This window comes from Cetorhinus maximus, chromosome 2 (assembly GCF_964194155.1).
Source record: "Cetorhinus maximus chromosome 2, sCetMax3.hap1.1, whole genome shotgun sequence".
Taxonomy (NCBI): domain Eukaryota; kingdom Metazoa; phylum Chordata; class Chondrichthyes; order Lamniformes; family Cetorhinidae; genus Cetorhinus; species Cetorhinus maximus.
In genome coordinates, this window is record NC_135880.1 from 185,771,725 (window position 1) to 185,798,652 (window position 26,928).

The following is a 26,928-nucleotide window of genomic DNA, read 5'->3' on the forward strand; positions in this document are numbered from 1 at the left end:
ACTATTTCTCAGTTTGGATCCCACCAGATCCACAATGTTCCAGACCCCATTATATCTTTGATGCAAACATGAAACAACAGCTGAATTTGAGTGACCGCCCTTGACATCAAGACAGCATTCGACCAAATTAGCATCAAGAAACCTTAGTGAAACTAAAGTCAACACACATTGATGGTAAATTCTCCTCTGGTTGGAGTCACATCTGGCGCAATAGAAGGCGGTTGTTGGAGGCCAATTATCTTAATCCCAGGACTCCACTACAGGAGTTGCTCAGGGCAGTGCCCTAGGCTCAACTGTCTGCAGCTTCTTCAATGATTTTCCTCCATAATAAGGTCAAGTGGGGATGTTCACTAATGATTGCAGAGTGTTCAGCTCCATTCAGTTCCTCAGATGATGAAGCAATCCGTGCCCGCATACAGGAAAACCTGTAAAGGAGCCAAGCTTACCTGATAAGTGGCAAGTAACATCTTCAAAAAAAGAGAACCTAACCATTTCTTCATGGCATTCAGCGGCATTACCATCACTGAGTCCCCAACCAATATCATCCTGTGGGCTACTATTGCTCGGAAACTGAACTGGATCAGCCATATAAATACTGTGGCTATAAGAGTAGCTCAGAGGCTGGAATTCTGCAGTCAGTAACTTACTTCCTGACTCCCCAAAGCCTGTCTACCATCTACAAGGCACAAGTCTGGAGTGTCATGGAATACTTTCCAGAACAACTCCAGCAACAACTATCAAGCTGCTCAGTGCCATCCAGGATGTAAGATCCCATTTGATTAAGATCATCTAAAATTCCCTCCACTATCAGCGTACTGTGGCTGCAACGTGTACTGTACACAGTGCACTCGGTGATCCTCCATAACCAGGACAAGGCATGGGAATACCATCCCCTCCAGGCTCCCTTCCCAGTCTCTCACCATCGTGACTATAGTACTTTCATCACAAGGAATATAGCAAATCAAGGAGAAGGCTCACCACCACCACCTGAAGAGCAACTAGGAATGGACAATAAATGCTGGTAATAACCACATTGTAAAGAATTATTAAAGAAATAAAACACGGAGAGGCGCAGATGGGATCCTATGTTCTTTCTGACCCTTTCTACTGGATAGACAGGAACAAAATCACCATTTGTCAACCTAGAACCTTTTGACCCGGTGTCCTTTGGCACTCTAAAATTACATTTCCAAAAGACTAGACAGGATATTTGGTGCTGTCCTGCAGTGTGTTTGCTTGACTTATTAAGTTTTGAACTGTAATTGTTGATTAATTTTGTTGAATCAGTGTTATGCTGGCAGTGCTATTCCTTTAGTGTATATTTGTAATCATACATTAACCACTAACATTAGCTAGATACCTTCAACTATCAAATTTAAAATAGAGCAAACCCATCTCAAACTGAACAGAATGCAATGTGAATAAGAGTGATTGTTTATAATACAATGACCTGGATTTTGCTGTGGTAATGACAGTGAAGCTCGGTATTTGCCATTATGACTACTGAAACTGACAGCACTTTCAGGGGTTGGGCCGTGTACAGAATAACACAGAAATCAAGAAGTTGCTGTAAGTAAACCTGTGCTCCTTCAGAAGTTAAGCTGTCGCAGTTTCCCCCGGACTGTAATCTCCAATGCGATCATGATTTGATTGGAGTTACCCTTTTAATACTGTTAGCCTCACTGTAAAAACCCTGGAAAATTTATACCGTTGACTGGGGTATAACTGGGTTTTTCATGGCGCAATAACATAATTATTGCTAAACACCCTCTCTGCCCCTGAAAAGCTAATTTTATATTCGTGGAATGTCAAATTTTTTCTCAATAATTAAAAATTCCATACTTTAAAAATATTTTTTAGCAGTCTGAATATTTATTTCATCGCTAAACAGGCCTACATTTTTTTGCTACCTATAACTTGAAATGAAAAATGAAGGATTTTAGGTGCATTTAACTTTGTTCGATGCCTGCGAATACTACAGTTGACTGCAAGTTGGCGCTTGCTAACATTCCTGCCTCTGCACTCCAAGGCATCACTTTTATTTGGCACCGGATTTAAGCAGCTGTGGGAAAAGGGGAAATTCCCGACATGGATGGCTGGATATTTGTGGGCAGTTTTCTTTGAGTTCAGTGGTGAGCTTTGTTGCTGACCACAAAATCTCGGCCCGTTTCACCTTGAAGGGGCAAATGAACTCCCTCATCTATCTATCTTGAATGTAGCAGCCTAGCACTCAGCACTATTTTGCACTGCTTAACACTGGAATAATGCTCCTGTGATACTCCCCTCACGCTTTTCCGATCCTTAACCGTAGTCAAAGCTAGTTTAATTTCAGATAGATTGGTTCTGCTCAACTCCAACACTGGTCCAGCTCCAAGTTCCATTTTTTCTCTGCAGTAGCAGCTCACAGAAAACAAAACACAAATGAATTGACAGTTCTGAGTTAGGTGAAATATAGGTTAAACTTTTGAGTCTTGATGAGGGTGATTTACACTTCCTACCTGCTGTTTGTGGCTGTCTCTCTTGCTTGTGCTCTGAAATTATTGTCTCAGCTCCCTCTCTCCAAGAATGCGCCCGTTCCACAATGTCTCCAACTTGTCAAAGGCAAGGTCCCAGTACGCAGTGGAATTCTAACTGCCTCCTCCATTCAAATAGCTACAGCAAAATCACAGAACTGTTACAGGGCAGAAGGAGGCCATTCTTGCATGTTGCCTTTGCACATTGTTGTCTTAAAGAGGCATTTATTGCTCCACAATATAGTTTTGCTGTCTTTGCCAAATGATAGGTCTCTCTATCACTGCAAATATACCACAGAACATTCTGTGGTAGTAAATGATGCCCATTCCTTTGAGACTGCTGCCTGTAACCACCACACCTTATCTGTTGCTTAACCCACACAGCTTATTGCTTTGAAACCTTCGCAGGAATGCAGAATGGGTCTGCACAGAGCTAGGCGGTTGCATTTCTTGATATACTTTATAATTGCTGTATCATCACACACAGGACACTGCCACTTTGAGAGTGCATTTTCTCAAAATTTTCTTTGAATTTTGTTTTGGGGTGATAAGTTTTTCATAATTTTTGTATTTTAATATCGAACAGGAAATCTTTCCTGTGGAGGCAATGAGGAAAGCTGCACAACTCGGGTTTGGTGGGATTTATGTTCGTCCGGATGTTGGGGGATCAGGACTATCACGAGTGGACACTTCGATCATATTTGAAGCATTGTCGACAGGCTGTGCAAGTACCACCGCTTACATCAGCATTCATAAGTAAGTTGATATGGAAGTGACACCCAGCCCACAAGAAAGTTGCCTACAGTTCTTTAAAGAAGCAACAAGGAGCAACAGATCCTCTCCCTGGTCTGTTATCACGCACATCACACCACCAACAGTGCACATTTGTGCAATGTCGTAATGACCCGAGACTCTTTGCAGGAGGAAACAGAAACTGAACAATAGTAGGAGAATTAGGAGACTTGACTGAATGCACAATGGAAGAGGCAGCTTTTGATAAAGTTCTTGAAAATGTAGTGGAGAAAGCAGTCAAAACAATAGTACAGATGTAAAGTTGGGTATGATGATTGTAAATATGGAAGCTGACCCCATACCTAAGGATATTGCTGAGAGACACTATGTAGATGAGGGATAGAAGAAGTGAAACCTTGGAACATTCGAGAACCCACCATATGGGGGCAGGAGGAGAAACCATTGCAGGAGGTAAACTAACTATTGTGTCAAGCATGAATTGAACCAAGTAAGAGCTGGCTCATGAAGCCATGTGGAGAAAGGTGGAAAGGTTGACCATACAGATGACGAGGAAAGACACTGCATTGTGTTCACAGAAATAAAGGATGTTCTTGGTGCAATAAAAACAGAAAGTGCTGGAAAAACTCAGCAGGCCTGGCAGCATCTGTGGAGAGAAAAAGAGTTAACATTTCGAGTCAAAGGTGACTCTTCAGAACTCAAGATTTCCACAGATGATGCCTGACCTGCTGAGTTTTTCCAGAATTTTGTTTCTATTGCAGATTTCCAGCATCCTGCAGTATTTTGCTTTTATTTTAATGTTCTTGGTACCTTTGACCAAAACGTTTGAAGCTGCAGGCAGATTGGAAGCTGGGATTTGAACAGAATGATGGGGAAATCATAGAGCCATAAAGGTCAACAGCACAGAAAAAAACCCTTCCATCCATCGAGCCTGCGCCAGTCAAACAAGTATCTAACTATTCTAACCCCATTTTCCAGCACTAGGCCCATAGCCTTGTATGCCATGGCATCGCAAGTGCACATCCAAATACTTCTTAAATGTTATGAGGGTTTCTGCCTCTACCACCCTTTCAGGCAGTGAGTTCCAGATTCCCACCGCCCTCTGGGTGAAAAAATTCTTCCTCACATCCCCTCTAGACCTCCTGTCCCTTACCTTAAATCTATGCCCCCTAGTTATTGATCCCTCCATCAAGGGGAAAAGTTCCTTCCTGTCTACCCTATCTATGCACCTTTGAAGATTTTATGGGAGGGATGTTAGAGTTTGGGATGCTGGTTGGAGAATAGGGAACATCATTTGATGGTTAATGATGGGGTAGTCATTGGAGGTCATGTAGATGTCTGGTGCCCATAGCTGAACATCTCAAGGTACTTCATAAAGGAGGGCACAGCAAACATTGAGCAGGAGCTAGGAGATGGATGTCTTGGTTAACAGAAGCTTTGTGCACACCTAATGAGGTATTCCAAGGTGGAAGAGTCAGGAAGGAAATTCCAGAGTGCAGGGCTATGATGACTAAGGGTTTTGCTTCTGATGATGGAAAGGCAAATGCAAAGGACGTCAAAATCAGGATAGGGGATGATGCAAACAAGGACCTGGTACCAGCAAGAAGAGCATTAAAGAAGTCCAGTCCAGGCTTGAGGTACTAAAGGAACATGTTTTCATGATGATGGGAAAGTGGTATGTGCAGAGGTTGGCTATGTTACAGAAATGGCGTGGTGTTTGAAGCTAAGTTTATGACCAGACAGGTGCTAAATTTGTTCACTGCATTCAGTCTGAATCAACAGCTAGAGGAATGGATAGAATTTGGGGATAAGTACAACCTCCACAGAAGCCAAACAGGATTTGGTTTTGTCAGTGTTAAGTTCAAAGAAGTTTAGTGTCAACCATTACTTGCCATCAGAGAAGTAGTGACATGATGTGGTAACAGTCCAGGTGAAAGGTAAAGCTGCATTTCACAGCCTGCATGTGACTCCCACAGGGATTTAGAAAGCCTGGAAGTAGAAACACGATACAAATTGATCAATTTTGCAGAAGATACTAACCTGGAGCGGAGAGGATATTAGGTTTGAAGAGGTGGTCAAGGAACTGTGCTAAATTAATTTCATAAGAAACAAATCCTGACTGTTACTGAGAAAGAATAGCATATGAGTGACCAGGGAAGAGAGTTCCAAGAATCATTGCAAGTTCCAGCATAGAACTGATCATATCAACCATCAAGTCTGCCATGTGCTTTTCTCTACAAAAGCCCCAGGCTCCTGCGCACTCTGAATACCTGGAATATTCCTCTCTCATAAAATAACTAATCTATCTATTGAAAGACTTTATGGACATTGCTTCAACCATCATTTGTCGTAGTAAATTTAATATTCTGAGAATTATTTTGAACCTGTTTAATTCTTTTCATAATATCTTAAATTATTCTTGTTTCCACTGATTAGTGAGATGATAACACTTCCTAAACCCATGGCTTCCACCACCTAGAAGGACAAGGGCAACAGGTTCTTAGGGATACCATCACCTCCAAGTCTCAAAACTTGGGCATATATATCGCTGATCCTTTGTTGCTGGGACAAAGTTTTGAAGCCCTCTACCTAACAGCACTGTGGGAGCACCTTACCACATGGACACATCACCATTTTCTCAGGGCATCTAAGGCTGATGAATGAATGCTGACCATGCCAGCAATGCCCATACCCTGAGATAGAAATTTAAAATTCTATAATCTTGTAACTCTGTATAAACTTGCATTTTGGCAGAAGGGGTAGGAAGAGGTAATATAAACTTAATGAAACAGTTCTTTAGATTGTCCAGGGATAGAGGAATCTTGGGATCCATGTGCACAGATCCTTGCAGGGGCAGGACATATTGATGTAGTTAGCAAAGCATGTGGGACCTTTGGCTTCATAATCAAGGTTTTGAGTACAAAAGTACTGTAACATTTCTCATTTTTCCTAGTTCTGATGAAAGGTCATCGATCTGAAACATTAATTCTGGTTTCTCTTTCCATAGATGCTACCAGAGGCGCTGAATATTTTCAGTGTTTTCTTTAGAAATGTAGGGAAGTTATACTGAAATAAAAACAGCTCTGAAGAAGTCATACAGAACGTTAACTCTGTTTCTCTGTCCACAGATGCTGTCAGACCTGCTGGAGCTTTTCCAGCATTTTCTATTTTTATTTCAGATTTCCAGCAGCTGCAAAATTTTGCTTTTGTCTTAGAAGCTATACTGAACATTTATAAAGCTATGGTTAGGTCACATCCAGAATATTGCATCCAGCTCTGGCCACCACACTTGAGGAAGGATGTGAGGGCCCTTGAGAGAGTGCAGCAGAGATTTACCAGAATGGTTCCAGGGATGATGTTCTCCTTTGAGCAAAGGAGGTTGAGGGGAGGTTTGATAGAGGTGTGCATAACTATGACAGGTTTAGATAAGATAAGCAAAGAAAAACTCTCCATTAGCTGATAGTACAAGGACTTGGGGACACATTTAAAATTTTGAGCAAGAGATGCAGGGAGATGTGAGGAAAAACTTTTTTTACACAGTGATGGTAATGACCTGGAGTGTGTTGCCTGTGAGAGTGGTGGAAGTGAAGACAGTGAATAATTTTGGAAGGAAATTAGATGGGCACTTGAGGGATCTATAAACTACAGGGATAGAGCGGAGGAATGGGAATGACTGGATCGCCCCGCTCGACTTGATGGGCCGAGTGGCATCCATCTCCATTGTAATGACTTTGACTCTGTGTATTACATCATCTCTTAACCTTTGTTGTTCTTGTGAAAAATATTAGCTTGCTAAGTCTCTTTGCAACTGTAGCCCTCATCAATGCTAATATCACAGTAAATCCACACACCTCTTTCCATTTTATGTCGTCCTTGTAATAAGATGCCCAAAATGATGCACTGTATTCCAACTGGAGCAAAGATACGGTCTTGTACAAGTTTAATTTATCTCTGCTTTTGTAGTCATTGCTTCTGAACACAAACCAAGGCCTTCATTTGTCTTTTTTATGATCTTATCCACTTCTGTTGCCTATCTTTACTGACTTGTTTACCTGCACACCAGATCTCTTGCTCCATTTAAAACCTTGTCACTTAGTGTGTTTCCTTTCCCTTTTCTTTCAAATATATTTTTGTTTTACATTAACCCATGGCTGTCACCTGTCTTCATTGCTCAATCTACCAATGTTTGCAGTCTTTCAAAATCCTGGCCAGGATTCAGATCCTCACTTTTGCAGCATCAATAATTTTGTATTCTCAATCAGTAAGTCCAGATAATTTCTGTTTGCAGTTAAAAGTAGCCCCCAAAACAGCCGCTGTGGAATACCGTATTTCTTTCCAGCTGAGGAACTTCTTTTTATCCCTCCCTTTTGCATTATGCCCTTCAACCTTCTCTATCCCAAAGAGATCTCACACATTTGATTCCATGTGCTGTTATTTTTTTCCATGTCGTGATGAGTTTTTGGGTCTTTCTATTTCTCTTAACTGAGGTACTATTATGATCTCAGCCCAGGTTACCACTGGACAAGCCTGATCCCAGAGTGGAACCCAGTTTGATAGATCATAACTTTTAACTTGTTTGTTTTGATATGTGGAGAGTGGCTACTGAACAGAGTCACTGGAATCAGCTGATGAACTTTTAACAAAAGAACTAAACATTCTTTTAACAAGAAAAGGTGAAGTATATTGCAATACTCCTTTACCCACAACTATACCTTTACAGATATATATATATATATATAGATTTGTAAGGGTAACACAAGTTACAAATGCTATTTTATACTCTAATGTTCACAGTAAGTACACAGTCCATGTACACCAATAGGCAACCTGTGATCAGACACACCACACCCTGAAACCAAGTGACAGATGCCACCTCAACCAGATGCTGTGGATCTCCCTGCAACTCCCCCTAGATGCTTGTCACATCATGAGCCAACCAGCCTCACTGCACTCCGTCTTTCACACAAGGGTTTTCAATCTCCACTTTTCAAGAACTCGCCTTGGAATCTTCTCCCAAACAGACGCTTTCTCTTAGACGCCTTCCTCAAGGGTTCATCTCCAGGGTTTTGAACTCTCCTTCCGAAGTTCCTCTCCCCTGTGTCACCACATGCATTCAAGCTGTCTTCCATGCACTCCTTCTCATCGATTTCAGCTGCCAGCAGTACACCAGTGCTTCACATACCCATAGCAAGGAGTTACAGACCTTCAATTGTCTCTTTGGACCTTCTTGCATCTTGCAAGCTGTTCTCGCTTTAAATCTGCTTTCTGCAGCTTTTGTCTCTTCAAATTTGAAACTTGGAGCCTTTCTCTCTGCCCCTCGCTCTTAACTTCACTTAACAGAACCTTTTCCAGGTTCTTGTCCTTTGCTTTGACTAAAAGGTGGACCCCTGTTACTAGGCAACAGCCCAGTTTCTCTACTTTCGTGTTTGCTTTACTTAGTTGCGACAGTTGTAAAATTCTCTTTAGGAATGCAGGCACCTTTTAAAGTGAAACTAAAACTCAATTTGGCCTTTTCTCAATACACAGATACAGAAATACAAATCAAACTTAAACATTAAAGCTAAAGCTCATTCCTAACACGCGCAAATACAAATATAACTTACTTAAACTATCTCTATTTCTTAACAGCACTCAAAGAACTGCATTTCTTTTGGTTAGTTTTATACATAAATCTTGGCTGAGCCCAGAAGTATAAACAAGTTGGAAGCCTTTCACTTTAGCTATTGGATCTATTATGTACCACCAAAAGAACGTGCTTCAATTTTTGAAAAGCAGAAGAACATCAGGACATCAGCTTATTGAGGAAGTTTATTAAACTAAAAATGGTCACGCCCATTTCCTTTTTTTTGTTTTCAGGATATGGGCAACACTTGAAAAGCCACATTTTTACTGCTCTTCCCAAGTTGCCCTAAGTAGGTGGTGACCTTGAACTGTTGCAGTCCTTGTGATAGTCCTCCCACAATAGCCTTAGATGAGTTTTTCTGAGATATTTAACCGGTAACAATGAAGGAAAAACGTATGTTAAAATACTGCAGATGCTGGAAATGTGAAACGAAAGCAGAAAATGCTTGGAAAACACAGTAGGTCTGACAGCATCTGTGGAGAGGAAAACAGAGTTGACATTTCAAGTCTGTATGACCCTTCAGAGCTCTGAAGAAGGGTCATATGGACTCAAAATGTCAACTCTGTTTTCCATTATTCCCCAGCTCCTTGAAACCCACCTTCAACCCTTCTGTCATATACTACCAGCACATCTCCAACTTCCTTTCCACAAAAGTTCTTAAGTGTGGTGTTGCCTTCCAAATTTGTGTCCATCTTTCTTTTTTTTAATTGTTCATGGGATTGGGGCTCGCTGGCTAGGCCAGTATCTATTGCCCATCCCTAATTGCCCTTGTTTAGAGGGCATTTAAGAGTCAACCACATTGCTGTGGGTCTGGAGTCACATGTAGGCCAGACCAAGTAAGGACAGCAGGTTTCCTTCCCTAAAGGGCATTAGTGAACCAGAAGGGTTTTTATGACAATCAGCAATAATTTCATGGTCATCATCAGACTTTTAATTCCACATTTTTATTCAATTCAAATTTCACCATCTGCCGTGGTGGGATTCGAACCCAGGTCCCCGGGGCATTACCGTGAGTCTCTGGAATATTAGCCCATTGACAATACCACTATGCCACCACCTCCCCCATGTTTTTACCTCTCCAGTCATATTTTCGCCACCATCCCAGCACTGAAACAGCTCTCGTAAATTCATACATGAGATCCAATGTAACTGTGGTTATGAAACACCATCACTCACACTATATCATTCTCTTCCCATGCCTCTCCTCCACAGTCTAGCACAGTAGTTCTGTACTTGGTTTGATTCTTATCTCTATATTCATAGCTAGAGCATCTTCAGCAATGACTTCTCTTTCCTGTGCTGCTGACACTGGAGTTTCCCAAGAATCTTGTGACAACCCCCACCCCTCCTCAACTACTCAATTTCAGGCTACCCTTTACCACGTGATCCAAAGACATGTCAAATTCTGTACATACTCTGATGACAGCTCTTCATTACTGTCTCAGTTCCTCTGCTGCCTCTGTTGTCAAGTATTTGTCCATCATCTAATCTTGGATAAGCTGATTTCCTCCAGTTAAGACATCACCTTTGACTCCTGCTACAATCTCTATAACCTTGCACCAATTGCCACCCCGCCCCCAATCCACTATATGTAACTCCGTTTCCACCCCATCACATGGATTACCTATATACATCTCTGTAACATCACCTGTCTGCAACTCAGTCCAGCCATTTGGTGGTGAAACCCTCATCCATATCTTTTCTACCTCCAGACTAGGCTATTCCACTGCTCTCCTGACTGGCTTCCTCTCCCCATCCTTCATAAAATTTTACTCATTCAGAGCTTTGCCACCCATTTCCTAACCCACAGCAAGTACTGCTTACATGTGCTCACTGACCTACATTGGCTCCTGGACCCCCAACACCACAAAATAAAAATTCTCATCCTTATGTTTAAATAGCTTCATGGCCTCTTCCCTTTGTCTGTAACTTTCTTCAACCCCTGACTTCAGCCCCTTGTTCATCCTTGCCTTGCTCTACCATGTTGCTAATGCATTTCAGCTATCTAGGCTTTGCCATTCTTGAATTCCTTCCCTAAACTCTACCGTCTTTTGACCCCTGCCCTCTAAAATGTTCCTTAAATCCCAATGTTTTACAAAGCTTTTCATCCTAATATCCCCTTCACTGCATTGGCATCCATTTTTTTTCTGATTGTGTCTGTGCAGCAGCTAAGGAGGTTTTCCTATGTGAAAAGTGTAAATGCAAAACCAAAATACTGTGGATCCTGGAAATCTGTAATAAAAACAGAAAATGCTCCACTGTTGCAAAATTAACAGACTGCTTATCTGACATTTGGTGTTGGGGGAACAAAATTTTTCTCCAATTAAACGTTGGGAAGACTGAAGTCATTGTCTTCAAACTCTGTCCCCTAGTTACTGCATCCCTCCCCCTGACAACTGTCTGAGGTTAAGCTAGTCTGTTTGCAATCTTAGTGTCACATTTGCCCCACACTGAGCACCAACCTCATTATTTCTGGCATCACTAAGGCTGCCCATTTCCACCTCTATTGTCTGACTTCACCCCCATCTCAGTTCATCTGCTGCTAAAATCCTTATTCATTCCTTTGTTACCTCTAGACTTGATTGTTTGAATGCACACCTGGTTGATTTTTCCATATTCTACCCTCTTCCCTTATGAAAAGCTCGGTAACTTGAGGTCATCCAAAACTTTGCCATGCCTAACCTTGCAGCAAATCCTGTTACCCTATTACCCCTATGCTACCTACCTTGGTTCCCGGTCAAGTGCCACCTTGATTTTAAAATTCCCATCCTTTGTTTTCAAATGCCTCTATGATCTAGCCCTTGCTTATTTCTGTAATCTCATCCAGCCCCAGAACCCTCCAGGATGTCTGCCCTCCTCTAATTCTGGCTTCTTGTGCATCCCCAATTTTGGCTGTTCCACCATTGGTGATCATGCCTTAGTTGCCTAGGCTCCAAGCTTTGGAATGTCCTTCCAGCGCAGCCACATAAGGTGATATTAGACTAGATGACTTTGTTTATAATACTTTGTTTTATAATGCTCCTGTGAAGTACCTTGGTTAGTTTTATTGTACAAAAGGCACTAAGTAAATATAAATTGTTGTTGAAATACTCAGCACAGCAGATTTGGCAGCAGTTGTGGAGAGAAATTAAGTTAATGTTTCAGGCTGGTGACATTTCGTTTCAACTAGAGAAAGAGATGTAACAGCTTTTGAGGTATAGTGGCAGGGAAATGGTGGGGGGGAGGGTGTGGAGGAGAACAAAAAGGGAAGGTCAGTGATAGGGTGGAAAACAAGATACTAAATCTCAAAATCGGGGGAGAGTGCAGGGCAAAATGAGGTGGCAATTGGAGAAGTAAAGAAACAAAAGATGTATCTAGAGGAGATATAAATGGAAAAACGCAGAATCGTTAATTACGAATGTTCCAAAACGGAAAAAGAACAAAGACATAGGGCAGTAGTGAAATTCTTCAACGTATAATTGAGTCTTGGAGGCTGTAACATATCTAATCAAAAGATGAAATGCTGTTCCTAAGCTTATGTTGAGCCTCATTGGAACACTGCAGCAGGCAGAGGACAGAAAGATTTGATTGGGAACAGGGTACTGGAAGCTCGGAGTCACGTTTGCAGACTGAACGGAGTTGTTCTACAAAGTGGTCACCTAGTTTGTGTTTGGTATCCCCAGTGTAGGGGATGTTGCATTGTGAGCAGTGAATATCATATATTAAATTGAAAGGAGCACAAGTGAATCACTGTTTTACCTGAAAGGAGCATTTGGAATCTTGGACCAGGGAGGGAGGAGATAAAAGGATAAAAGCTTTTGCATCTCCTATAGTTGCATGGGAATGGGAGGAGGTGTTGGCAGTGATTGAGTAGAAACCCAGGATGTCACAAATAGAGCACCATGTTCAGAATGCTGAATGGGGAGGGGAAGATATATTTGGTGGTGGCATCACGTTGGAGATGGTGGAAAGGACAGAGGATGATCTGTGGAATACAGAGGCTGGTGGTGTGATAGGTGTAGACGAGGGGAACCCTGTGGTGGTTGTGGAAGTGGAGGAAGGTGTGAAGGCGGAAGAGTGGGAAGTGGAAGAGATGTTGTGATGACCCTGTCAACAATGAGAGAATGGGGTAATCCTCGGTTGAGGAGAAAGGACGACAAATCAGAAACTTTGATGTGGAGGATTGCATCATCAGAAGAAATACGGCCTAGAAACTGGGAAAATGGAATAGAATCCTTACAGGAAGCATCGTGTGAGGTAGCTGTGAGAGTCAGTGGGCTTATGGTGGTTCTTGGAGATAGAGGAAGGGAAGAGTCTGAGATAGATCATGGGAATATGAAAGAAGGGTGAAAAATGGAAGCGAAGTTGATGAAATTTTCCAATCTAGAGTGGGAGCATGAAACAGCACCAAAACAGTCAATGTACATACAAACATGCGAAATAGGAGCAGAAGTAGGCCTTTTGGCCCCTCGAGCCTGCTGTGCTATTCAATAAGATCATGGCTGACCTGTTTGTATTTCAAATTCCACATTCCCATCTACCCCCAATAACCTTAAATTCCATTGCTTAACAAGAATCTATCTACCTCTGCCTAAAAATATTCTATGACCTGCTTCCACCTCCTTCTGAAACAGAGTTCTAAAGCTGCACAACCCTCTGAGAGAAAAAAATTCTCCTCACCTCTGTCCTAAAAGGGTGACCATTAATTTTAAAACAGTGCCCCCTAGTTCTGGACTCCCACAAGAGGAAACATCCTTTCCACATCCCCCTTGTCAAGGTGATTCAGGATCTTATATACTTCGATCAAGTTATCCGTCTTCCAAACTCCAGTGGAAATAAGCCCAGTCTGTCCAACCTATCCTCATAAGACAACCCACTCATTTCAGGTATCAATCTAGTAAACCTCCTCTGAACCACCTCCTAAACATTTACATCCTTCCAAACTGCACACAGTACTCAAGATGTGGTCTCACCAAAGCCCTGTATAAGTGAAGCATAACATCCTTACTTTTATGTTCAATTCCTCTCGTAATAAAGGATAGCATTCCATTAGCCTTCTTGATTACATGCTGTACGTGCATATTAACATTTTGTGACTCATGCACTAGAATGCCTAGATCCCTTTGCAACATGGAATTCTGCAGTCACTCTCCATTTAAGTAATGTTCCGTTTTTTTTATTCTTCCTGCCAAGTTGAACAACTTCACATTTTCTCACATTAAGCTCTATCTGCCTGATTTTTGCCCACTCAACCTATCTATATTCATCTGCAAACTCCTTATGTTGGCTTCACAACATATTTTCCTACCTACCTTTGTCATCTGCAAATTTAGCTACCATGCCTTCGCTCCCCTCATCTAAGCCATTGATATAAATCGTAAAATGTTGAGGCCCCAGCACAGACCCCTGCGGAACTCCACTCGTCACATTCTGCCAATCAGAAAAAGACCCATTTATGCATGCTTTGTTTTCTGCCGGCCAGCCAATCTTCTATCCATGCTAATATGTTACCCCCTACACCATGAGTTTTTATTTTCTGCAATAACCTTTGACGTGTCATCTTATTAAATGCCTTCTGAAAAGGCAAGTGCAGTATGTCTACAGGCTCCCCATTATCCACAGCAAGTTACTCCTTCAAAGAACTCTAATAAAGTGGTTAAACATGAAATCTCTTTCACAAAACCATGCTGACTCTTCCCGATTACCTTGGGTTTTTCCTAAGTGCCCAGCTATAACCTCAATGATCAATTCTAACACCTTCCCCACAGCAGACATCAAGCTAACTGGCCAAAGATTTCCTGTTTTCTGCCTCCCTCCGTTCTTGAATAGAGGGGTTATATTTGCTACTTCCCAGTCTGATGGAACATTTCCAGAATCTAGGGAATTTTGGAAAATTAACACCAGCACATCTACCTCATTAGCCACCTCTTTTAAGACCCAGAGACTTGTCAGCCTGCAGCTCCATCAGTTTGCTCAGTACCGTACAGCCCTAGTGTTTGTAATTTCACCAAGCACCCCTCTCCCTTTCACCTCCTGATTTACAGTTATTACTGGAATGTTTTTTGTATCCTCTATATTGAAGACAAAAGCAAAATATTTGTTCATTTCATCTGCCATTTCCTTATTATCTACTATTAACTCCCCATTCTCACTCTCTAGGGGACCAACACTCACTTTACTTTTTTCCTTTTTAAATACCTGTAGATCTTGTTATCTGTTTTTACATTTCTAGTTAGCCTCCTGTAATACTCTAATTTCTTTCTCCTGATTAACCTTTTAGCCATTCTCTGCCGTTCATTATATTCTGACCAATCACCTGAGCTGCCACTCATCTTTGCGCAGTTTATGCTTTTTCCTTAAGTTTGATGCTTTCCTTAACTTCCTTAGTTAACCAAGCATAGTGAGTCCTCCCTTTAGAATTTTTCATTATCGTAGGGATATATCCCCTTAAATATCTCCCACTGCGTCTCTATTAATCTACCCCTAGCCTAGTATCCCAGTTCATTTCAGCTAGCTCAGCTTTCATGTCCACATGGTTGTTCTTATTTAAGTTTTAAATACTAGTCTTAGACCCACTCTTCTCCCTTTCAAACTGGATGTAAAATTCAATCATATTGTGGTCGCTGCTCCCTAGAGGTGCCTTTACTCTGAGATCATTAATCCCATATTACACAATACCAAGTTCAATATAACTAGCTATTTGGTTGATTCCAGAACGTGTTGTTCTAAGAAACTATCTCGAAAGCAGCCTATGACCTCTTCCTCCAGACTACTACTGCCAGTCTGATTTTTTCCAGTTTGTTTTCTACCTAGATCTTGTTGCACTGCCTATTTTGCAATGCTGTAATTGCATGGTGCCATCAGTGGTGGTGCAAACAAGGAGGGTTTCCTTCGAGCCGGAATTTAACCAGAAACCTAAGGGTGCCAGTTTTACAGTCACCTACAGTCTTCCACTCTACCAGCTGAGCTATTTAAGGGGAGCCCAAAACACAGTGAGAAGCTAGAGGCACTCAAGCGAACCCATGATTATTGCCACCCTTATCACAAGCAGCTGTCTAGGTCACTATGTATTTGCCTAACAAGGAAGGAGATGATACTGGATCTAGGTATAAGTGTATCAGAGCAACTAAAATGGCAATCAGAACATAACTAGGGCCAAGTAACAACTGAAAAGGAAGGGGAATGGTCAAACTAAAGATTCTCAATGCATAAAATATGATTTCAATCAGTTTTCTTTTTAAAAAGAACAGAACTAGCCCTGAATAATTGGCAAGTAAGCTGGTGGGGAAGCGTTGCAACTGATAATAGGGTACATAGAAAGAAAAATTTACAACACAGAAGGAGACTATGCAGCTCATCATGCCTATGCTGGCTGAAAAAGAGCTGTTGCTGAAAAAAGAGACATGCTATCAAAGCTTTTCGTCTTGCACTCATCAGGACAGTTCTGAAGAATACCAATTGTATAAGGAACAACAATTTATACTGCAGAAGAAGAGAATGCTGATTGGTTGGCAAGCAGAGCCTGACTGGTAGAGGTGTTGCCATAGAGAATGCACCAAGGAACAGTTAACTGCTAAGCTTTTGTTCAAATTCAAACCAGGCAGGTTAACCCTGGTCAAGGCATTGCCATGGGGAATGAGCCAGGAAATGGCTGTCCTCCAAGCTTTTGTTTAGTTGAAAAAGGTGCAATGCATGGACATGCTCCTTCTGTCTGCAAAGGCAGGGCCCTGTGTGTGAATATATGTAACTTCTAGCACACGTAAATGAGTCACACTGCGAGCCTGGCTGATGAGCTTATGTTAGTTTTCTGTGTAATTCTTAGCACAGTCAGGATTGTTTAGCAAGTGTTGGCCAAATGTGGAATCACATCTCATGTTGGACACTGTTTTGAATTTTGCAAGCACAGGCTGGTTGGGTGTATGACCATACGAACTAGGAGCAGAAGTAGACCATTCGGCCCATTGAGCCTGCTTCTCCATTCAATAAGATAATGGCTGATCTGTTTGTATTACTAATTGCACATTCCCATCTACCCCCGATAACCATTGATCCCCTTGCCTAACAAGAATCTATCTACCTCCGTCTTAAAGATATTCAATGAACACCGCCTCCACAGCCTTCTGAAGAAGAGAGTTCCAAAGTCGCACAGCCCTCAGAAAAAGTTTCTCCTCATCTGTCTTAAAAGGGTGCCCCCTAATTTTAAAACAGTACCCCCTAGCTCTGGACTCATCCACAAGAGGAAACATAATTTCCCCGTCCACCTTGTCAGTACTTTGCTTGTTGTGAACAGCCGAAGGGACATGTTGTTTGATACAATCCGCCAGTCCTTGGGACATGTGACCTATTTACCTAGCATCACACCGGCACTGAAATTCATATGCCACATTACTCTTTCGTGTGATAGGCAGAACATCTTTTTGGCTTGACAGCAGCACCCTGTTAGTGGCAAACACACTTGTTTTGCTACTGCATAGTAACAGCGTGAAATGGCTAGCTTCACCTATTGCTCAAATTTTGAGATACCTTGGTAGACTGGGCACTTTTCAGGACCGAAAGTGATAGCCTTAGACCCATTCATAAGTTTGCGTGGTATATAGCAAGCAATGATCTGATCGAGGGTAAGGTAGGATGGCTTTGATGCGCTCTATTTCAGCATCAGATTTGCAAGGTGAGCAAATGGCTCAGGTACTATGTACGAAGTAGCCAATATGGCCAACTTTATAGCATGTGGAACTGTAAGAATCCCTTCGCGTATATTGAAACTTGAAGATAGGCTTGCAGTAGAGAGCTCATTGGCAGATTTGTCAACTAGCACATCGAGGAAAGGGAGCTCATTTGACTGCTCTCCATTTCAAAGGTGAATTTGAGTGCAGGGTGGAGCCCATTAAGGTGTGTAAGGAAGTTCTTGAATGTAGCTGTGGATTCAAATATAATAAATATATCACATGTGAATTGGAAATATGCAAAGAGTAAGAGGTTAGGTGTCATTCTGTCAAGGATGCGTTTCTCATGGAAACCGACAAAGATGTTTGCAAGAGCTGGGCCTAGAGATTCCATGGCAATGACATCTATTTGGGCATTCGTGGTGTCATTAAAACTTAACTGCGTGATTTGCTGAGATTGTAAGTTCAATTAATATAGATTCAGACAATGGTGGTACATCTAGATTGCCATGATATAGTGCTGTAGTGCACATGTTTATGGCTTCCTTGAGCGGTACTTTGGTGGATAAGCAACATGGACGCGGCATTGCTATCAATATACAAGTCCTGTATGGTCTTTGCAAAGGTGAAGGAATCCTTCACTACGTATGTGGAAAACTTGCTCAGAACTGGTAGCAATTCGGCCAATTGATGTTGTGCAGAAACAGTCATAGATAAAATGGGGTATAAAGGGACAGCCCATAAATATGCAGATGTAGCAAGCCATGATGGCGAATCCTATCATATATATCACCTGGCAGCTTGTTGCTCTTGCACAAGTCCAACAATCGTTTTTATAACTTGCTTTTAAGCAGGGATGTCCGGTCGTACTTATTAGCAGGCCTAGTGGATACGAGTTTGGACCCTTCATTAAGGATGGTGTGCATTTTATTGATATTGTCACACTTTTTAAGGATGACTAATCCAGCCCCTTTGTCAGGTTTACAGATATGTATGTCTGGGTTGGCCTTGAGGCCTTGCAATTTCACCATCTGCCATGGTGGGATTTGAACCTGGGTCTCTGGATTACAAGTCCAGTCACAATACCACTGCACCATGACTACATATGTATTTTTTAAATGCAATGAGAGTTTCTACCTCCACCACCCTTTCAGGCAGTGAGTTCCAGACCCCCAGCATCCTCTAATCTTTCTACCAGTTATCTTAAATCTACGCTCCTGGCTATTGCCCTCTCTGCTAATGGAAATATGCTAATTCTCTTAATTGTTAATGCCGATGATATTGCTGTGCCATACATCTACAAAAGTTGGGGAATCATTTATCTGCCAATTTTAATTATTTACTAAGGGATGGCTTCCATTACTACAGGTAAAAGAAGTTTCATTATAGAAGAATTAGAAAGTAATACATTTAAATTACACACTAAACTGAGCATAGAAATCTCCAAATCTAGCATATACTATTTATACCACTGATATTAAAACAAATAGATCCAAGACTAGTGTTATATTAATGCTACCACTATATGAATTACACAGAATCTTGGAACTATATCACCGCACGGAACAAGCATATTCCTCTAGGAAGAGAATGTAACACTATGGAAGCTAGTATTAGCAATTAAGTCTGGGTTAAATGCAAAGGAAAATCAAGTGGAATGTAGACGATAGGAATGGGAAAGCAAAGAACATTCAAAAAGCCAAGGGAGATCATAGAGGGACAGATGAATTTTTCTTTCACACCCTTGCCATTCCCTTTGGCACTTTAAGACTAACTGTTGTCATTCAATCTCTCCTGCCTTCCATCTGTCAAGGGGCTAAGACCTTACACTATATATTTTTATAAAATATATATATTTATATATCCTCATGGATAATTTCTAAACTATTAAAAACTGGACAACGACCTTTTAAAATGGCTGAAGCTATGTCTCTCTGTGACCCTCAACAATGGGATGTGGGTATTGCGGGCTAGGCCAGCATTTATTGCTCATCCCAAATTCCCCTTGGTGGTGAGCTGCCTTCTTGAACCGCTGCAGTCCATGTGGTGTAGCTACACCCACAGTGCTGTTAGGGAGGGAGCACCAGGACTTTGACCCAGTGACAGTGAAGGAACGATGATATTTTCCAAGTCAGGGTGGCTTGGAGGGGAACTTGCAGGTGGTGGTGTTCTCACCACTTGTGCTTCATTATCTCTGAAGAGATGCTAATGAACCCTGCGGTCTAGAGAGACCAAATTTAAATAGAACTATACAAAGGCCATCTATATTTCATAAGCCAGGCCTGGCCAACTGATTCATCTGCAAGGACAAAGGACCCTGAAACCCATTCAATACTTAATGGTTGGAACATTAACAATCTCAGGGACCTAGAGAAAGGGATACACACCCTTTGTCAATGCCAAAGTGGAGAGTTAGGAGTCATGTGACCTGACCCCCTTAGCTGGTGGAACCAGTAATATTGCCTTGTGGACCTGCAAAGCTCAATCTGCCATCTTTCCATCTATCGAGCAGCAGCACAGAAAAGGGGCTCAGTCCAGGTTTGAATGCCTGGCTCCATCGATACAGTTTCTACTGGAACTACTGAACCTCTGTACCATCGCCTACAAGACTGATTCATCTTCACATACCTTTCTCATCTTGGAAGTCAACTCTACTGGAAAAGTGAATTATACAGCATTAGTTCAGATTGCCAACTTCTGTGAAGGAATACACCATTGGACTTTGATTCTGGACTCCGTTTCACGTGTGTTCAATAATTCTTTTCTTTGTGGCCTTCACCCTGTAAATCTTTCTTTCTCTAGCCCTCTTATTATATGAGTGAAAAAGAGGCCACATTGCTACCCTCCTCCCGGGTTTGAGTCCATCCTATCACGGGTTTGCTGTGGGGTTATTAATAGCAATTGGATCACACCAAAGCAGAGGGGTTGGGAAATACACTATCGCATTTAAAGTGGGAAGCAAATCAAAAACCCCTTTCTCTTTATGGACAGGTGGTGAGAGAAGAAATCAGGGCTGTTTAAATGAAACCATCCCCGCTGTCTGCAATACACGCTGTCACAGTTTCCTTTTGTCCTTGTCCCACCCATCCCTTGCTCAAAACCTATTACATCTCTAACTTTTCCGAGTTCTGATGCGAGGTCAGCGACTTGAATTGTTAACTCTTTTTCTCTCCACAGATGCTGCTTGACCTGAGTATTTCCCGCATTTTCAGTTTTTATTTCAGGTTTCCACCATTCACAGTATTCTGCTTTTCAATTCCAGGAATGCTAACCTTGAAATTCTGCTCTTCTTTCCGACAGGATTTCAGTTTGTTTACTTACCCTTCATTGCTTTCCATTTCCCTTCTCATGTTTGATCAGGTGACAAGTGGTGTACCACAGGGATCAGTACTGGGGCCTCAATATTTTACAATTTATATAAATGACATGGATGACGGGGAATGGTTGCTAAATTTGCTGACGGCACAAAGATAGGAAGAAAAGTAAATTGTGAAGATGGCATAAGGAGGCTATAAAGGGACATAGGTTAAGTGAATGGGCAAAGACCTGGCAAATGGAGTGTAATATGGGCAAATGTGAAATTGTTCATTTTGGTAGGAAGAATAAAAAAATTTATTATCTAAACAGTGAGAGATTGCAGAACTCTGACATTTAGAGGGATCTGGGTGTCCTAGTGCATGAATCACAAAAGGTTAGTATGCAGGTACAGCAGGTAATTAGGAAAGCTAATAGAATGTTATCATTTATTGCGAGGGGAAATCATTACAAAAGTAGGGAGGTTATGCTTCAGTTGTACAGGGCACTGGTGAGACCACATCTGGAATACTGGTCTCATTATTCAAGAAAAGATATAAATATGTTAGAAGCAGTTCAGAGAAGCTTTACTAAGACTAATACCGGGAATGGGCAGGCTGTCTTATGAGGAAAGGTTGGGCAGGTCAGGCTTGTATCCACAGGAATTTAGAAGAATAAGAGGTGACTTGATTGAAAACTTTAAGATCCTGAGATGTCTTGACAGGGTGGATGTGAAGAGGATGGTTTGTTTTGTGGGACAATCTAGAACAAGGGGTCACTGTTTAAAAATAAGGGATCGCTCATTTAAAACAAAGATGAGGAGAATTTTTTTTCTCTGAGGCTCATAAGTCTTTGGAACTATCTTCCTCAAAAGGTGGTGGAAGCAGAGCCCTTGACTAATTTTAAGGCAGAACTAGATAGATTCTTGATTAACAAGGGGGTGAAAGGTTATCAGGGTGGATATATGGGGTTGAGGTTACAATCAGATCAGCCATGATCTTATTGAATGGCGGAGCAGGCTCGAGGGGCTGAGTGGCCTCCTCCTGCTCCTAATTTGTATGTTTAAACAAAAAACCACTCCCACAGCCACATTTCCTTCCCCAGCAACTGTCTGAGATCCACACTCAGTCATGCGCTGCCACATGAACAATCTCAACCACTCTTTTCAGCAGCACAGACTCACTATATCTCAAAGCTGTCCTGGTCCATAGTTCTGTTTCGTCCTTCGACTCATCTAATGCCTTAACAAAAAAAACCTTTCTTTTAGATGTTAAGGATCACAACATCCAAAACTCATGGGTACCAATGCCCTTCCAGATCTCTCTTCCCCTTTACTTCCTTCTGACCCTGCCCCTTGCAGTTTATTCACAATACCCTCCGATCTTTCTCTCTCTGATCCTGAACGACCTGTCCTTAGCAAAGGACCAAGTTTTATCCCCTTATGAATTTCGAGGTCGGCATGACATGGAGCTGTTCTGTCGCCTTCGCATCTATGTCCACTTCTTTGGCCAGGAATGCTCCACACCCCCAACTCCTCCCTCCCCCACCCCACACTGCTCAATGGACCCTTTCACCTGACTCCAGTATTGTCCCTCCATCTGGACCCCTCCCTCTGGCCTTTTACCCTTTCTTGATCTTTCACTAAGGACTGATGGCGTGATATTGGACATCTAAATTTCCCTCCCTTCACTCACTCTAACCTGTCTGAGCTTGCTACACTCTTTTCTCTCAGACCTAACCCTGACCTTGTTACAAAGCTGCTGACAAGGGGGTTGCTGTTGTCTGGTGAGCTGATCTCTAACTTGCAGAGGCTGAACACCAACTCTTCTCTTCCTCCTACCTCCCCTTGGACCATGACCCTACCATCGAGCATGAAGCCATTGTTCCCAGAACAATCACTGATCTTATCTCCTCCGATGATCTTCCATCCATAGCTTTCCACCTCATACTTCCCCAACCCCATACAGCTGGTTTCTACCTCCTCCCCAAGGTACATCAGCAGGACTGTACTGGTAGACCTATCATTCTAATGTTCTATTAATAACCCAAAAGCAAGCTCGAGATAGGATGAACTCAAAGCATTAGTTTTATTTGCACTTACTTAAAATGCGGGAGGAGGGTCGCAACATTGAAACATTGAACATTCAAACAAAAAAAGGGATAGAGAAAAGAAAGATTTACAGTGCAGAGACCACAGAGAAAATAAATATTGTTTCATGTGGGTTCTAGAGTCCAGAATCAAAGCCCAATGAGTTGTTCCTTCACAGAGGTCAGTGATCTGAAAACTGATGCTAAATAATTCGCTTTTCTGGTGGTGTTCACTTCACACGATGAGATAGGTGTGCAGAGATGGATCAGTCTTGTAGGCAATGCTACAGAATTTCCAGCAGAAGCAGTGTAGATGGGGCCAGGTGTCCAACCTGGGCCAGAGCTCCTTGTCTGTGAGGCTGCTAGTCAAATAGTAAAAAGGCAGGCTGAGACTTTGCAGTTCAGCAAGGCAATATTACTGGTTCCACAAGCCAGAGGCCCATGTCACATGACTCCCACCTCTTCATTGTCTTTGACAAAGGACATGTACCCCTCATCTGGGGCCCTGAGATTGTTAAATATCCCAACCATTAAAAATTGAAAGAAAAGTTGTGAGGCCCTTTGCCTTCGTGTTATGATATGATAGGTGGTATTTGCCGGTCTGACCAAATCCCAGAGGGAAACTTGGTCAGGCTATCACAACAGTTTTGCAACTTGTATTTATTACAAGAAGGTATGTGTACTGAAGAAGTAAATATTCCACTATCACTGGAACCCAATTCCACCCTTTTTCAGGCAACAGTCCCAATAGATTCATAATCAATAAAACATCCAGCAATATTACCGCAAGGTACCCACTCTTGCAGTAAGGGAGGTATTTCGCAAGCACCTCTCTCCCTTTCACTTGACAATGGAAATCCAAGGCTTGTAACAAAACCTTGCTTTCTGGAACAAGCAAGCACTTCTCTGGGGATGGCTATAGGCTGCTTTTTCACAGGTCTGTCTTCACACAGCCCACCATTCAAGACCTCACATGGCCACTCCTCATACACCTTTCAATCTTTCCTTAAATATATTTTCTTCCCTTTTATCTTTTAAATCCATTGTTCTTAACCTTCTTTTGAAAGTTACCTTTCCCAGAATCTAAAATCTTTCATGTCATTATGGCCAACACTTGCGGGGAAAAATAAACTGAACTTTGCTTTATTTATTTATGATCTTTGCCAGTTGTAAAACTTCCTTTCTGTCTCTGTGAAATTCAACAACTAAAAATTCAACTCTTTATCTATCTCCTAATGCAAATTCCTATTCACAATGTATCTACTGGGATCCCATCTTGTCCATCTCCACTTCAAAATGTCTGCTTTTACACCTAAACCCTTTGACAATTTAAACCTTGAAGTCTGATTGTCTTCAGTTTAATTAAATTAGTCACACACACACAAAACACGCACACAGCCTCCACAAGCCTGCTTCACAGTATCCCACAGTAATATTGGAAAAAAATGATATTTTCTTTACACCTCCATCATTATGGAAAAATGAATCGTCATAATTCTAAAAGATGGTTTCATTTTCTCAACCCGTTTCGTGTTACTTATCTATATACACAAAATTATTACACTGTCAGGTACATGTATTAACATGACAATATACACAAGGCCTTTGTATCAACAAAGGTTATTTCAGCCCATTCTCCATGTTTCAAATGTCCAATTTCCTTTAATCCTTAAACCCTTGACAGTGCAGCTGCAATTAAATTTTGTCACCCAGCCATGTATAATCTGTAAAACGATTGCAGTAATAAACTTCATCTGAACAGTCTAGCATTCTGGTCTTGAATTTTTTCCAGAAATTTTAAGGTACTGTGGTCTATATAAACAATTGTTTCTGAAGAATTGCTTGCAATATAAACCTCAATGCTGCAACGCTAACACCAGACCTAGATTTCTGCCATCTCCAATGTGATGCCATCACGGGTCATATCTTCCCCTCCCCTCCCCTCCCGGCATTCCAAAAGGACTATTCCCTCTGTGGTATCCTGGTCCACTTCTCAATCAACCCCAACTCTCGGCACTTTTCCACGCAAGTGCAGGAGGTATAATACCTGCCCTTTTACCTCCTCTCTTCACCATCCAAGGCCATAAATACTCCTTCCGGGTTAAGCAGTGATTTGCATGTACTTCTTTCAATTTACTATACTGTATTCGCTGCTCACATGTGATCTCCTCTACATTGGGGAGACCAAATACATATTGGGTAACAGTTTTTCAGAACACCTCAGTTCAGTCGCAGGTATGACCCCGAGTATCCTGTGATTTGAATTCTCCATCTTGCTCTCATGCTGAAATCTCTGTCCTCGGTCTGCTGCATTGTTCCAGTGAAGCTCAACATAAGCTTGAGGAACAACACCATATCTTTCAATTAGGCACTTTACAGCCTTCCAGACTCAATATTGAGTTCAACAATTTCAGACTGTCAACCAGTTTTGGTGCTTTGCATGTTTCGGCTTTTCTCTTATTGTTGCTTTCAGTCAGCAGCACCTGCTCTAGGCACGTCTTTTGTTTCTTTTCTTGTCCCATCACTTTTCCTTTGGCCCTGGAAGACTAACTTTCCTGTCAATCAATCTCTCCCATCTTCCACCCTATCACAGACCTTCCTTTTGTCCTTGTCTCACCCACCCCTTGCTCAAAACCTGTTACATCTCTAACCCTTGTCAAGGTCTGATGAAAGGTCAGCAACCTGAAACTTAAACTCTGTTTCTCTGTCTAGAGATACTGCCTGACCTGCTGAGTGTTTCTAGCATTTTCTGTTTTCATTTCAAATTTGTAGCATTCATGGTATTCTGTTTTTCTTTTAAAGAAAGTTGAGGTTTTTACAAAAGATTACTAGAATGAAATGGTATAATAGGGGAAGTGATTGGATAGGATAATTACAGACAAGTTCTTGAAAATAGCAAAACTGGACCCTTAAAAATACACCGTAGAATGCTGAGGGGGTGTTCTGCTGAGGGCTGAATGTTTGAAAAAGAAAGATAAATCAGGTCACTGTAGAGCAGTCAGCCTAACTTGGGCAGTGGTTAAGTTTTTAGAGGCCACAATAGAGGATAATGTTAATACGCGTCTCGAGAGACATTGGTTAATTAAGGGCAGCAGCACAGATTTGCAAAAGGCAAGTTTTGTCAAATAGATTTAACTGATGAAGGCGACGCTGAAACATAGAATTTGATGAGGTGCTGGTTAGGAAGCTTGTTGAAGAAATTCAAGGCACACAGCAGTAAAGGGGATATAGCAGTTTATAAAGAAGATTGGTGAATGGCCTGGAAAATGGTTAGTGGGTGTTTTTCAAACTAGTGAATATACCCTGGTGTTCCCCCAGGGGTCAGTGTTGGAAAAATTATTCCTCTCAATCTGTAAATGATGTGGGTTGAAGGGCACAAGGTCAAAATCAGCAGAGAACAAAAACAAAGGCTTCATTCTGCCTTTTATCACAAGAATGCAAACAAAGATATGAGCTTGTGATTAGCAGCTCCAAGCTGCATGTGTTGTTACTCTGTATTCCAGTCTTAGCTGGAGTATTACTTCGGCATCAAAATCCCACCCAGTGACTATGGTTTAAAAATATTGTCTCTATTTTAATTACACATCTGGTTTTGATTGCATACCAAGAGGCAGATTAAAGCAGATGTTGCCGACCACATTAGACACTCTTCCATTCATGATCAAAAGGCAACACAAGCAAACCTTAACCATCATCTCAATATTAGACAATTTCAAGAAATTGTATAGGTTTGTTTTTTAAAACCTAGTGTTGGTAAAAATTGTGCTGAAGTTCAACTGAAATGCAGATATTTCCTGAGGCCTTGCTTCTGGGTGATTCTGATAAACATTTTTCTTATCATATTGTGCAATAATCACTAATCAATGTCAACAAACTCTCGGCCCCAGATACACCAGCCTGAATCGGTGTGAAGACAAAACAGCACTTATATGCCATTCACCTGGTCACAGCCAGAAAGTGAGTTGGTGCTCAGTTACCTGATATTCGCCTCAGTTGGCTAGCTGCACCTCAGTAGCCT

General features: G+C 41.7%; 1 protein-coding gene across 1 annotated transcript in view; it reads left to right on the forward strand.

Moving 5' to 3' along the window:
* The window catches only part of LOC144668538 (isobutyryl-CoA dehydrogenase, mitochondrial-like), a 70,506-nt gene that overhangs the window by 15,955 nt on the left and 27,623 nt on the right, over positions 1-26,928 (forward strand). The window contains 1 exon segment of the mRNA XM_078530675.1: positions 3,100-3,269. Within this exon segment, the coding sequence (XP_078386801.1) occupies positions 3,100-3,269 (170 nt within the window).